General features: G+C 43.3%; 1 protein-coding gene across 1 annotated transcript in view; it reads left to right on the top strand.

Moving 5' to 3' along the window:
* Nucleotides 1-15,949, top strand: part of LOC146862667 (uncharacterized) — a 457,539-nt gene that overhangs the window by 130,569 nt on the left and 311,021 nt on the right. The window contains exons 4-5 of the mRNA XM_085641888.1: nt 9,107-9,181; nt 14,543-14,659. Coding sequence (XP_085498014.1) covers nt 9,107-9,181; nt 14,543-14,659 — 192 coding nt within the window. The remainder of the gene's footprint in view (nt 1-9,106; nt 9,182-14,542; nt 14,660-15,949) is intronic.

Genomic DNA, 15,949 nt, shown 5'->3' with positions numbered 1-15,949 from the left:
GATCTTGCAGCAGGTATTTAAGTCCCCTGCTCTCCATCAGCTGATTAGTCGCGCTCTATAAATCCTGATTGATTGATTGATCTCACCAGAATTGAAATGTATGAATCTCTACAACTGCATGAGCACCCAGGACTCTCTCATTAGCTTTGACACCTGTGGTCTACACATTACACACAGTGCTGAGCAAAAGAAACGTCTACCATCTTAGCTATTTTCCGATTCTGCAAAGTGTGACCTGTTGGATACACAGATGTTCAGAGAACTCCTGAACCTCATGAGATGGTAAGCATGGCCAGCAGATACAGTGGTTAAAATTACACAGTGGGCCAGTGTCCATAGTGTGGAAATCTCCTCCACCCTCGTACCCTGCATTGCTCCTCCTTTCACCCTGGCCTACTCACTCTTTAAAACTGCAGTGCTCCCTCTTTGTATTATGTTCTAGTCCTCTTTGTGTCCTGCTTTGCTCCTCTCTTGCCCCGACGGGCAACCTGCCCTCTCTTCCCATGCTTCACCTGTGTCCTGATCTGAACGCCGTGCACCCTGGCCCGCTGTCATTTGCACGCCCCACCGTACTCCTCACTTAGTACTTCGTTGCACTAAACAGAGATCCTACAGTGAAATGCCAACATTCTTGATCACATATTCAGGATCTGTCAACATTGGCGCCTGCGATGGAACTTGTAGCACGATGGGTTTTCCACAGCGCTGTGCCACGATCTGGCCAGCGAGGGGGAGTTTTGGAAGCTGGGCCGTGCATGATTCAGTGCTGAAGGCCTGTCAGCTTGCAGGGGTCTCCGATATTTTAACGAGAGTTGATTTTCATATCAAATACACACTTTTTAATGTTGGTATATATATATTAATTCAATCAAACAAAAGCTTCTAATTTAGTAGGCTGGGCATGCACACAGGAGAGCTACTCACAGGTCGCTGGAGAGCTACCAGTAGCTCATGAGCTACTCGTTAGAGACGCCTGGTTTATAGGAATCCACAAGCTTTTTGCAGGTTATCACATAACATAAAAATGGATGGAAAACAAGTATGTTTCAAGAGTAGAAAATAAAAGAACATTTCCAAATTTCATCAAGTTGTACATGTGTACCTCGCTGTACAGGGAGATCAATATTTTTCCTGTAGAAGGAAAAACATTTTGGTGAAAATCCACAAATCCATTAAACCTAGTCTTGTGGATTTTCTGCTCTGAGGACCATCCACAGGAGTAAATTTATTGGGGAAGTAAGCATGATAATCGGCGATTGGCACACATGTCCATGAACACTCCTGGGAAATTATGTCAAGCTCCAACATTTTACAAAATCTATTGACGCCAATGCTGAGCCTTTTAACTTTTTTGAAGATGTTTGCGAGTCGTCCCACACCTCTCGGGCAAACAGTATAGTCTCTCCTAAATCAGAAGGGTGCGTGTTTTAAAGCAGCCAAATCTTTTACTAATGTTGAGGTAAAGAACGATTATGGTGAAAATCTCTAAAATGTTTGCAACAGTTTTATTTTACACAACAACTACATATGATAGGAGTTCATCAATGCATTACCTGATCCCAAATAATAAGAGTGTTCTATGCAGTGAATTTTACATTTATCTCCCAGAAGACTCATTTTCTGAATCATTTAATCTGTACAGCATAAATCCAAGAAACGTGGAGAGTGCATGCCTTTGCAATTGTGCTTATAATCTACATATTGTGCCTTCCCTTTCACTTGTTTTCCTCAGCGCAATGGCGCCTTCCGCAGACATCATGAAGTCACCAGACCTGTAGCTTGTCTTGGTTACAGAGTCGAGAACAACCTGTGTCTCCACTTAACAACTTATGATTTCTGTAAAGATAACATATCAAGCAGTATTTAAAAACAATCTCCTGCTGGAATATGCAATAAACGCATGACTGAGTTAATTATTATTATTCTTTTTAAATGCAACATTGATCTATTCTTAGCAGGAGGTGTGCATACCTCTCCTGACCTCTAAGGTCGCCTTTTGTTTGCTTGCCCCAGTCTCTATTTAAAGAGTTCTAAAACCAAGCCTACATAGCCATTAGAGCCTTCAATCACATAGTCAGAGCGCATACCACATGCCAGGAAAAAGTGACGTAGAAAGGATGCTATTGCCCTTAATGTAATCCAGAAATATGTTCTCCATGGCCGACTGTTGGTCAGTGAGAGCAATAATTGAGATGTAATGGGACCTAAACACTCCTGATCTTTGGGGCCGCTGCACTTGCCAGGTCCAGTATAAATGCCTCTTTTAGCAATACGCAGTCCCTCATCCCTCACATCACAGGGCCTCCCTCAGCGCTCGCCGCCAGTCAGGGCCTCCCTCAGCACTTCCTTCCACATCCCCACTGGACAAACTACATTTTTCCTCTCAAGCCTTATTCCACCTTTCAAGGCACTCACCTTATCCTTTGACACCAGAGCACTTGATCAACGACTGACCATAGTGTTCAAAGTAGTCCACGGAGTGTCACGCTGGTTATGTGGCTGATCTCCTGATGCACTACAAAAGCACCAGTAATCTTAATTCCTGCCGGTTTGAACGTCCTATATACACCTAAACCTCATTGTGCAGCATCCAAGTTCAGATCTCTCTGCATCCCTGATCCCCTTTACTGCAAGTCCCTGTCCCCTAAAATCCAAACCTACCCCTCAGTCAGTGAATTTAAAACTGTCCCTCAGAGCCACTTTAAGGAAAAGGGAAATAAATACATCTAAAACCCACTCTTGGATTACAAGATTAAGGTGTACATCTTATTTATATGTTGGTACCTGCTGTCATCATTACACAAAACAGCTGCTTCACACAACAACTCTGTAAACCACTCTGGTGTGTTACTCATCCTAATAGGTAGCATATTGTGCTCTTTTGTACAACATTTCTAATTGAAATATTTATCACTGAATGGATGAATGAATGAATGAATGAATGAATGAATGAATGAATGAAGAAAGGAAGGAAGGAAGAAACAAAGAAGAAAGCAAGGTAATAGCAAGGGGTTGCCTTCCTGCATTCACCTGAACCAGGCTCTTTGGGAAACTGCCTTCCTTCATTTCTTAGAATATGCATCTATACTTTGTCATTAGCCAAAGGCAGCTGTGGTCTATTGGACTCAAAATCGGTCACAAAGGTCTTAGAATGGCCCAAAGTCATAACATCCCAATCAGATACACCATATGAAGGTTCTTTCTGTAATTCATAGACGTCCATCCAGCCATCTATGCCTGGAACAGACTTCTCTCATTTCCATGGAGTAGGGGAAAGGATGGTGATTTTGAACTTTATTTTCTTAAGTATACCAAGGGAGGAAGACATATTTCAAGTAAATTCTGATGGAAAAACCATTAGAGGAATTGCCAAGATTCAGTTCAAGCACTCTGGGAAATAGAGATCATGACTGAGAGGGGAATATGGTCTAATGAAGTGAAGAAGAGGAAAATAATGCTGGGGTGTGAACAGGTGGTGATAGCAGGTATGTGTGAGCACCACGAAACACATTTTACGAACTACAGAGAGGATCATTATTTTGGATCCTATGTACTTGCAGTGTGTTGTACAGTACAGCGGCCCAAAAGCAAGGTCACGCGTTGTGCCCACGGCAGCATGGACTCAGTGCTCAATTGATAAAACAATAGTGCCGGAGTCCAAAGTTTTTGTCGAAAGCCCGCGGCCGGTGCTCCGAATATCGGAGGGGCCAAATACCAATACTGCACAGTCCAGAATCTACCTCATGCCTCTTTCATCCACCACCAGACACCTCCTAGCCCTTTATCTCACCCTTGCTCTTTCTTCTCTATCCCTGTTCTCGCCCCACTGTCACTATTTTTCTGTCTTCCACTTCCTCTTTATTCCCCTCCAATGTGTTGTTCTCTCTTGCTCTTGGTGAAGCTAAGATGAGGAAAAATAAGAGCTGGTCCCCATAAATGAGTGTTTGTGCGCCCCCCTGCAAATTAATCACTTCATGAACTTTTCAGGCAGCCCTATGATTCAGGGTGGGAGACCTTTCAGAGGCTGGCGGATATAAAATAGGAGTGTGGCTACTCTGATAGTGCCTCCCTTGGTTCGCTTCAGTGCTTACTTTGTGATGATAAGAGGGCCGGTGCCCCGAAGGTTCCATCTTATGAAATTGTGAAAGCCCTCCATGTACCGAAACCCCTGCTGGCACGAATCAATGAGTCAATCGATGAATCGAGTGAATGTTCCTGGTCTAACATTGATATTTTCATGTACTAATAATTGTTTTTTGCCATACCTAGTTTAAGGTTGCAATAATATTTAGCATAATGTTCTTTGTAAGAGAGTTTATCTCGACTCGAAATTTCGTTATAAAGTGCGGTGATACCTCTTCCATCTGCTGCGCTGAATAAAAATGTAAATAAACAAATCACACAAAGCCAAGCAACACATATTTAAGCTGCCCGGGAATTTATTATTACGCTAATTGACTTGTCAAATTGTCAAGTTGACAAGCACTGCATGTGGTGTAAAACTACTGTGCTACCACAGCAAAAACACAGGCAGCACACAAGAAACAAGAAATTCCCAGTCTGTGGTCTCTATGAAATCTCGAATGAGCGTGGTGAAAACACACTTTCCTGTCGGCTCACAACCCTACAAGGAGATACCAGTGGGAGATATGCATTACAAAAATATAAGTAAGATAAATATTCAAATAATGTATTTTCCACAATCCAGGAACAGATTTCAAAGCTGATGGAAACCCTTGAGAAACCTATACCTCTATTTGTTTTTTTTTAAAAATTATAAAGAGGTACCCTACATCTACTTATTTTTCTTTAAACACTGTTCCTTGGTGGCTCTGGAACTGGCAACTTTGGTCACCCAGACCCAATTGTTAGACTGAAAGCCAGGGGAACTTCACTCAGCCAGTTTACCTTCATGGCCGTGTTGGAAATGGCAGTTTTTGAAGGGTTATTTCCAAACTTTTTGCTTCTTCCTCCGTTGTTTTTCCTGACCTGTGGTTGTTGGCTATAGAACTCTGGGAATTTTACTACGGCTGATCAGTGCTAAAGTGCATATGCTCCTTGTGTGAATTGTTTTTATGATTGGTTTTCCATGATTGGTATATTTGTTTTACCAGTAGGTCCCTAGTAAAGTGCACTGAGTGTGCCAGGACTGGTGATTCAAATGCTACCAGTGGGCTTGCAGCACTGATTGTGCCACCCACATGAGTAGCCCTAAAATGATGTCTCAGGCCTGCCAATGCAGTGCCTGAGTGCAGTTTGTTAACTGCCATGTCGACCTGGCTAGTGTGCCCACTTGCCAGGCCTTACCCTTCCCTTTCCTTACACCTAGGACACCCCTATGGTAGGCCCAAGGTACCCCCCTGGGCAGCATGCAGTGTATGCGAAAGCTAGGACATGTACTAGTGTATGTATCATGTCCTGATAGTGAAATACTGCCAATTTCGTTTTTTACTATTGAAAGGCTATTTTGCCCATAGGACAGAATGGGGAATGCTGTGTAACATGTTTACCTGCATAGCTTCCCATTGGAGTGAGATAGAAAATTGGAGTCTGGTATCCCTGAACTCAGAATGTAATAACAAATCTTTTAGGAAGGATGGTTTTTAAATTCTGTGTTTGAAATAGCACTTTTAGAAAGTGGCTATTTTCTTGTTCAACCTTTCTGAGTGCCTCTGCCTGTTTGTGGATTGACTGTCTGGTTTGAGAGTGACAGGGGCTGGGGTGGCTCCAGGAGTCTGGGTGAGTCAGCACTAAGTTGAATAGGTCGATCTGCATTTGGAGTGGTGGGAGAAGTAGCACCTTGTCCTGAATAGGGCTGTGCCTGCCTTCCACAATGCTGACTCCACCTCATGCGGTGTGTCTGATGACTCTGGCCCACACTGACAAAGGAAGAAGTTGTGCACTGGCAGAGTGCACCCAGAACTGGTTTGGACTGGGTCCAGGACCCCTCACACATAGAGAATAAAGACCTTTGGGTATAAATATGAGAGCTGAAACCCCTGAATGTTAGACTACTTCGGAAACATGAGGAATCCCTGCCAAAGAAGATCAGCTGAAGAGACTGAGGAGAAGTACTGCCCTTGCTGTGTGTTCTGGGGATGGCCTGCAGTTTGCTGTTTCTACTAAGGAAAGGACCAAGGGACTTTGCTGTGTATCCCCTGCTTGAAGAAGGACTTTGCTGTGTGCTGTGTCCATCTGCAAAAAGTCTCCAAGGGCCTAAGAAGAGCTGGCCTCCTTTTTCTGAAGTCCCAGGCATAAAAGGACTTCACCCCCAGCCTCCCTGAACTTCCTTGTTGGGAGTTCCAGTCTGCCAGGAGGGCCTGTAACTGTGTGTGAGGCCTTTTTGCTATTGGTAGCTGGAAGCGCGATGCAACGAGAGACAAGCGTGACGCCGCCACAGCAGCCGCTGTCGCATAATCGAGGAAGCGTGTCGCCGCTGCCGCTGTTTGCTGTCGCATCACCAGAGAAGCGTGCCGTCACCACAGAGGGTGCTGTTGCATCACCAGAGAAGCGTGTCGCAGGGCTGTCGCATCACTGCGGAAGCGCGCCAACCTGTTCACCGCCGCAACACGGTAGAAGCGTGTCGATGGGCCTGTTGCGGTTCAGAATACCACCGAGTTTGCCACATGGCCGTTGGGCTTGCACGCATCGCCTCCACGTTGTCGCATCGTAGTAAAGATGCCATTTTGTCACATCGCAGCAGATCGTCGCAACGCATCGAGGTGCCATCTTGTCGCATCGTAACCGGAGCGCAGGAAGAATCGATGCATCATCTTCTCTGCGACCCTTTTGTTTGGTTTGCGTTACGCATCCCAGGTATTTTGAGACTAAAATGTTGCATTTATCATCTACAAGTTTATTTTTGCAACAACCCTTTTTATAGACATTCTACTGAGTATCTGTATGCTTGATTTTTGTCGTTTTGGTCTTGTTTAGTTTAGATAAAGATATTTTATTTTTCTAAACTGGTGTGTTGTCCATTTGTGGTGTTATCACTGTGTTACTGTGAGTGTTGGTACAAATATTTTACACATTGCCTTTGGGATAAGCCTGTCTTCTGGTGCCAAGCTACCAAGTATGGGTTATCTAAAGTGTGTATCCCCCTTACCCTGACTAGAAGCAAGGGTGCCTATTTGGTCAAAGGTGCCTACCTCTGCCAACTAGAGATGCCCAGTTCTAACAGGCCAGCTCTCTCAATGCCCTTCCCCGCGTCATACACTTCCCAATCTCAGTGCTTGCGTCACAGTATTTATGCCGTGTTAAGAAGAGGACAGAAAAGTAGCAAACGCCTCTAACTTCAATTCGTGGTACCCAGAGACAGCAGTGACTCAAGTATCACATATTACTGAAATAAAGAAACAGACTGTATCAGAGACAGAAACATTATTTTTCAAACTCTCACCGAGAAGGCAAAATTATTTAGTAAATAGATTTATGTTAGCTGGCTCCGTTTTTCGTTTCACACGCATTTGATGGCTTTGGTGCTATATAAAAACAACGTGAAACTAAGCTAAACAACGAGAGCTCCAGTCATTAGGTTACATATGAAAGTAGTCACTTCTAGTGAGCGCATGTGTCCATGTTACGCCAGTGTTCTTCATGTGCTTGGTCTCTTGACGCATTTGGGTTCTTGGCGAGCTGACTGAAGTCTGTGGTTTATGGAAACAGAATAGACTTCCAGTTGTCCTCATCCTGTCGTGTGCAAATGAAGGGTTTCTAATGGTACTTCTCGGTACGGATGGGTGCAATCATGCTGCCTTTGGACTTAACTCTTGTGAGTGAGACCTATGCCTAGGCTTTACACTCTGATTGTTCCACACAATAGATATAGGGAAACTGCCTCTGCTGTTCTCCACCTAAACCAGGTGTGTTTTAGCACTATGAGCTTATGGTGTTTGCTGGAACCCCCATTGAAAGAGATTGATCATTCAAGCTTTCATACAAGCTATATGGATGTCTGTCCGAGGTTGGTCCTGCTGTCTATTCTGACAGACCTTCTGTTAGTGAGAATGTTATCAACTCTATGTATGTACTGACCCATGGTCTCTCATTCTTTTTTTTTCTCAACTTCTCATATTATCCAGTGTTCTAGAATCTCTTGTCCCGGGGTCATCCTGTTGAATTGTGTCCCCCTGCTCCCCTGTCTCCCAAGCCTCTTGGTATTTATTCCTTGGGCTGGCTATCCATAGTACGCTCTACACCAAAGTATTCTGCTTGGCTCCTGTAGTTTGTATTTTCCCTTCACTGGGGCTCTCCTCATGTGCCTTTTTATCTTCCTGCTGGACATGGAACACTGTGGAGGTCATTCCTACAACAACCAGCACCAACACCCACTTACTCCTGACCGCTATGTCCAGCTCTCAAAGCTTTCACAGCTGGCTTTTCTCAAAAAGGATCTGGGTTGGTATGCCTGGGGTGTCAGTCTATTTATGGCTGCTGATTCCTTTCCTCTGAAGACTAGGGCATTCTCACTGACCAGTTGGGCAAATGCCATTTTCATAAGCCTTCCGAGAAACGCGCTTCACTTCCCCTGAAGAGGATATTTCTATCCTGCTCCCCATCTTACTGTAGAAGGCTATGAACACAGCACATTGTTTGAGTCCACAAAACTCTACGGTGATTACCTCTGAAGACCTTAATCAGGTCTTATATAAAAGTACTCAATCCTAAAAGAATCCCTTTACTTGGCAGCTGCTTGTTGCTCGCCGCCAAGTAAGGGAGGCTCCCACCTCACCATGAGCTAAGATTTGGTCTGACATGATATCCACAGCACAGAGTTTTGGGGACAGGCTTTCCTTCTCCTCACTATCACATCTAGTGCATCTCAGTATGTCTTGAGGTGTGAGGGGTGTTGCTATCAATGTAATGGCATTGTCTGGGAGATGTTGGTTGATTACTCGTATCATATGCTGCTAATGTATATATTTCATTGCACTATTTTAATACAGCTATGCTGTACCCAATGAGACCAGATTGGGAGGATCTGCATTTTATAAAATACCATTATTGATATAAAACCTAAACATGCTTTTAGGCAAACACATGCTGGGATTGGTAGCTATATGAAAAAAATGAATAATTTACATGATTCTGTTGTTTCTACTAGGATGAATACAAGGAATCCATTGCTTTCCCGCCAATATCCAAGAAGGACAATGCACGTTTGTCAAGCAACACAATAGTAAGAAAACTAACTACGTTTCTGTTTGGCCTCATGTTTCTTTTTTATTGTCAGTCAATAAGTACTTGTATATCTTGCATTAATAAGGAGTGACAGCACCTTTAGTTAGTCCCGGCTATGACTTTCAGAATTAATCCATCGGAGCTCAGAACATGAACAACCAGGGGAACCAGGGCTTGTTTACTTGTCACAATAACCACAAAGACCTGACAAAAAAGGGGCACACTATCTGCACAGCTTCCTTTATGACACTGGAAGGGGGGAACACACAGTTCTATATCCTCAAACCCTCTGCTGGTTACCAATTGTTTTTTCCAGTCTTTATCCAGTCTAAACTGCCCCTAGATCATTCCTAAAAACAATTGTTTATCAGTCCCCTCACTATAGACATACCCCTTAATAGAAAAGTGTATGTAAGCAAACAAAAAATTGTGTGAAGGTGAGGAGTCCCTCACGTGCGCTTCACCAGAGGGGCTGCTGGTTGGTTCTCACCAGCTTGCCCACGTTTCTCATCCTCGGAATCTCTCTCACCAGTGAAAAAAGAAACAGAAAAAACGTGTGCAGCGTAAAAGAAAGAATTGCAGACAGTAATATGTATGTCTATAACAGACCCCGTGGTTAAGTTAGGGCTCGCATATACCAAACTTCAATTTTATTCCAAGCCGTGAGCCTTACTCAAAATTAAAAACAAATTGCACGTTATAGACCATTGAAGGATGGGCCAACATGTTTCATTGCCTCTTGTTTTTTGCAGCAGTTTCATCAGGGCTTGAGGTCGTCATTCTCCTCCCTGGACTCCAACTTTCATGTGAAGAATGACATGTGGTAACCAAAGTCAATCGTACTGGCTTCCCACCATGTCGAGGGGCATTATCTTCAACTATGAAAGGCCCCCTATACTCAGTTACCGAAATTATACCGTGTCTCCCTGGACTGTTAGCCTTAACTCGTTCCGACGCACATGTCCCACTCAAGTTGTGGGGATGGGGGTGCAAATTGTGCACCCACTAATTACTGATACCATTGATTGTGGGGATCAGCAGATGTGCAAGTTGAAACCAGTATCCATGTTGCACCCCTAAATGGAGATTTAAAAACGTTTTCTCCACTCTAAATGTTCACTTGCAAAATTACTTGCTGCAAATCACCCATGGGTATTGCCACGTTGACCCATATTTGGGACAAATTTTTATCGCATTTCGGGCTAAACTGGAGTTTGCACAAAAAGTGGTTTTAAAGACATAATTGGAATCAAGGCCTAAGCATTCATGAGTTATTGTAATTGTAAATTGATTTTTATTGCTAACTTCCCTGTGTGTTATTTACAAGGTGCTCATAGGGCCAAAGGCTATTTGACCGCAGGCAGAAACAAAGGTAACTAGGCCTCTGGAGATCCAAATGTTTTAAGCCTTCTTTTGAATTCTGATGCACTCCAACTGTCTTTAACTAAACCGATCCAAGATCGAGGTAAGGCCTTCAAAAAACTACCTTAATACTTGAGACACCTAGTTGTGGCTATCTTCTATGGGGACCTATCTTGTTCCTGCTAAAAAGCTAAAAGTTCGGGAATTATGTTAGATTCTCTCTCTGATCCCTTAGTCTGCCGGAGTGGTGAAAACGTGTTACTACCAACAAAGGCCCCCATTATGAGTGGCCCATTATTTTCCGATATGTACGGTAATTTCTGTTTCTGCACACATCAGAACTATGAGTTTTGCAGTTGTTATTGTACCCAGTATATACTGTGTGCTATATAATCCCCATCTTTTGCTAAATTTCGGCAGGTTACTCATAACAACATTTAAAGGGGGGAAAAGGCCCAGAAATACTCGGAAATGCAGATTTTGGTGGTGTAAGTACCGAAAGCAGCATGTTATGCCCCATTTTAGTGGAAAAACGTGTATTAGGTGCGTTTTAAGCTTTGTAGATTCCTTACTTTTCTTTTCACAAAAAGTATTAATGAAGAATGACTTTATATTTGAATGTAACTCCGTTTATTTGGAGTTTCTGAAGAAATCTATTTAAAAAACTATGCCACGCAGAGAATCTTTTCAGTATTACAAGTTTTATGAAATTTCAGACAAAATTGATACCCTACATATGGTCCCCGTTGACAAAAGAGGTGCCTTTAATACATTCTGTTTTCCACTTGTCCCGTCTGTTTTTTTCTCAGGTAGGATAAGAAAATCCTCACTTAACTTTACGTTAACTTACATTTAACTTAACTTCCACCAAAATCTATTAGTCACTCCAAAATTCAAGAAAGCCCGTTGGGGTGGCAGATCTTTTAGAATACAAGAACCAAACCCCCAAATTCTCAAATCTCCCACCAGATTTGAAGCTTGAGAGTCCCTTCTCTTGTGTTTCAACTGCAAGGCTAAATCCTGGCTTTTTGAGACTCTGAGTTAGTTTCCTTTTCCAGTTCATTCCTTTTTGCGTGTCAGCCAAAAAACCCTCTAAGGCAGTGGTTCCCAAAATTTGTAGAACCACCGTCCACTTAATAGGATGACGAAGTTTTACAACCGGCCTAGCCTTACAGGACCTGAGGTGGGTGGTTTTTCAACGTAACTAAAGCATCGTTGTAGCACACTGTCATTTGCTAACAGCACTCATTACATTGAAATAGGCACTACATCTGCACAAAAATACAGTTTGACTGATAAAACTATATTGCACACAAATGATGTGTGAAAATCGGTTTCTGTGAATATTTGTGCACCATCAAGTAAAGTGTCTTGATTTGACACTATTAAAATCTTTGTTTCCATTACACTTCAGAATTACAAAAAATGGGTTTAATTTTTGCTTTCCTAACTGCTGAATGCATACAGTTCATATGCAGGTATTTACACTTTGTCGTGTCCTACAAAAAGACATTCTACAACTTTTATTTTCAAACACCTGTACCCCAGAAAGATTGTCACATAATTCAATCCACCTTTCTTTCTCTGGAAGCAAAGTGAGAGAAGGTTGTAAAAGCCAATCCCCATGTTAAAAAAGCAGTAATTTGTCAGAAGACACAGGGCTTGATTTAGATCTTGGCCAGGAGCGGCCTGTGAAGGTAAGAGTGGTGATGCGGCAGGGAAAAGTGGAGGTGAAGTCGACAAACGACGACGAGGTAAAATAAATAAAAAATGTAAAAGAAAACCACTTACCTTGTGCCCGCCGCATCGCCGACTTGGCACTCACCACTCACCACTCACTCACTCACCTTGCGGCGAGCGCAAGGTGAGTGGTTTTCTTTTTTAAATTTTATTTTACCTCATCGTCGTCTGTCAACTCACCCCCACCCCACCGATCTTACCTTCACGGGTTGCTGCTGATCTTGACGGACGGGTTACTCCGGTCCGCCAAAATTTAAATACCTTAGGATATAATGGAATTTTTATTTTGGCCGTCACCATTGAGACGAAGTAACCTGTCTGTCAGGATCTAAATCGGGTCCATAGCCTGAAATTTCACCTCTGTCTTTAGAGCGCAGCACATGTGGCACAATAAACACAGAATTTAAAGGACAACTTTATTTTTTGCTTGCACTTTCCCGACCTACCAAAAAGCGGCTCCCGACCCACTGACCCACATTTTGGAAAACACTGCTGTAAGGTTAGGGGTGCGCTCTATAGGAAGCCATTTAAATTACAACAGAGAAGGGTCAAAATAGTGAGACAATACTTGCACAGAAAGTGCTGCTAACTGCAGCATAATTTGTCTATCTGTCCTTGTAATTTAGTCAACCTAACTGAATAATTTGGGCCGCCGATGCAAATAATTTCAATCGCACTTTTCGCCTAGGTTTTCTTGTCTCAGTGATTTGTGTATATTTCATATGCTGTTGTCTGCTTTAGGGCTTTTCAAATACTTTGTTGAAGCGGAGAGTTTATGTATGGCCCATAAACAATTTGGGATATTCAGCCACATGCAGGCCCCATTTCACTGAAACATGCTCCTCTTTCATATAAGACCCGAAGATGTCTTCATGTGGCGAAGGCTGAAACCCCCACCCTGAGTCAGTGGCCTCATTGAGCCCTAACGCGGCCCTGGTGCCATCCTCACTGCACTGGTCTCATGACCTCTTGATGCATCCTGACCCTGTAGACTTTGACTCCTCTCCAGCCTCTGCCTGCTCTGTAAAGTACTTTTGAAGCAGCTGAAAAGTAGTTTGAGCAACATTCAAAATCAAGTCAAATAAAATATTGGAATTCGGATTACAGTGGAAAATGTGGATTTGTGTTGTGATCTTCATCTGTGTTTTGCCACCAACAAAAAGCCCTAGGAAAGATGGAAGTAGACAGGACTCCTCACTGGTTTTCTCTTGTGGAGTGAGACTGGAATTGTAGGCGCCAATGCAATAGCTCATGCCATGGAGAACCTATAGCAGATAAACGTCAGCACCATTTGTGTAGAGAGGGCCATTTCTTTTTCTGTAGGAGGTCTACCTGCAGTCCTCTGAGCTGATGTCTGGGGGCATAGTGCTGGCTGGGGATAGTCCAGCGACAGGCATGCCCTCCAGTTTCCCATCTCAAGATGTCAGCCATGATATAAGCAGACCTATATAGGTGTCTGCATGCTGGAGTCACAGATCTCATAACTAAGGACCGGCTGGTATCACAATAGGCTCTGCCCGGGGAGAACATTTTCTCAGTTTTGGAAAACTATAACTGCACATGCCCAGTATTTAGCATAGTTCTCTAAAACTCTTTCCCTAAACTGTCAGCATAAAAATCTGCGTGGTAACTAATCAAGACCAGATTATTCCGAAGTAGAATCTTTACCTTAAACTTTGGTGTTCCTCTTTGCACCAAGATAATTCAAATTCGGCCAAGTCAATTTTCTGCATTATTGTGGATGCCATTTCAGAGTTTAAATTTAACCTTTTTCTTCCTGTGCACGATATCAAACGCATGCCACTGTGAACCATTCTCTGTGTAGCGTATTCTAGAATTGTCAACTTCGCCCCACGTTCTGGGGTCAGACTTCATCTCTACCACGACATACGTTTCAGTTCAGGGTTCCCAGATCTAAGAGAAGGTCATTTAATATTCGATTTGGACAGAGTCTGCTACCTGAAATCCTATTTATTTTTTAAATAACCAGTCATAAGAAATAATATAAACCCCCGTTTTGAGTGTTTTGAGGAATTCATAGAAAGGGGGAGTTGGGAAACTATGACTTGCCTTTCATATTCTCCTTTGTACACGCATTGGAGGATTGCATGCATTGACACTGAAGATGAGCTAAAATAAGTGGCATAAAAATCGATATTTCGTATGCTGGTCGAATAATTAGTATTGTGCGTTCTTGAATGGATTTGAGAAGGACTAGTCAAACTGTGCATCACATTTTCTTTTTCCCTTATCATAGCATAGAAGCCTGGTCTTACAGACACCGCCCAGGAAGGTGCAAGAGATGTTTTTCTCACTGCAGATTTCCAACTCTCAAAAATCATTGTCCAAGCTGACTGACTTAAAAGAATCGGGGGTGAGTCACGTTTTCATGAATTGCAGTAACAGTTTTATAAGTATCTGTAGCGCCACTGAAAACGGACAGCACAAGTGCATCGTTAAACTGGCGAAACAGTCCTTGTTTGGACCATTGTAAAATATGCTCCTGCGAATGTCACATCTCTCTCTCTCTCTCTCTCTCTCTCTCTCTCTCTCTCTCTCACTCTCTCTCTCTCTGTCACATTCTCTCTCTCTGTCACTCTCGCATCCTCTCTCACCTTTCTGTTTAGTCCTTTCTTCTGCTGATTTCTTTGTATTTTATAAAAAAAAATAGTTTATTAAATTTTACCCACTTTAGCACCACACATGAGAAAAAGGTGTACATTTGTTATCCATCAGGCTTCGTCATACCATCGATTATAAGTGCATCGTTTAGGGTTCTCAGACAACCTATCTATCATTTCTTACAACAGTGACAGTCATGCTAATTATTGCTAACAGGCCTAAATTGTACATTTATAGTCTCAATTGAACCACTTAAACATTGTTAAATTTGTACTGAAAGACCTGAGAAGAAGTCAATCATATCTGAGCTGTTTAAACTACTCCCTCCCCGCCCTCCCTTCCTTGAACTCAGCTGGCCCTATCCCTCCTCGTCATCCCGGTGCTGCACCCCTGTTGCCAAATCGACCATCTCTCAGGTAATGTGTGTAGACACTCTAGCTTCGGTTTGGAACTCACAAATCCACTTGCGTGAAGATATTATGTTGTCTGGGGGGTAAATTGGGGGGGAGAAGGGCGTGTGGTTCGACCCATGGGGGGGGGTGGCCTCCTACTGGTCCTGCGCTACAAAGACTGGTGCCGGCGCGAGTGACTTGAAGGCTTCCAGAATGGTGTCCCATTCCATGGAAATTACTTTTTTGCACAGCCCTCGGGCTTCTTCGCGCCTAATTGTCGCACTTTCTGCACTACCCCATCTCACCACCTCCCTGTGCCAGCCATGTAGCAGTGGAGGTTTGGTTGATTACCACCGCATGGTGATGGCGCATTTAGCCATGAGCAAAGCCAGGTCCACAAAGTGAAACTGTACTTTCAGGGTTTTAGCGCATCGGGTGATGCCCAACAGGCAATTACCAACTGTTCTCGGCACAGGGGTATCCGCTCCCGAGGCAGTAATTGCCACCACATCTGCCCAGAGCTCAGCGATCACCGGGCATATCCATAGCATGTGGATCAGGTCTGCTTCTACTGCCTTGCATCTAGGGCAGTGGTGTTGTGTATTTGGGAACATATACTGTAGTCTACGTGGGGTGAGGTATGCCCTTTG

Source organism: Triturus cristatus, chromosome 2_2 (assembly GCF_964204655.1).
Source record: "Triturus cristatus chromosome 2_2, aTriCri1.1, whole genome shotgun sequence".
NCBI lineage: Eukaryota > Metazoa > Chordata > Amphibia > Caudata > Salamandridae > Triturus > Triturus cristatus.
This window is presented reverse-complemented; position numbering and strand designations above follow the sequence as displayed.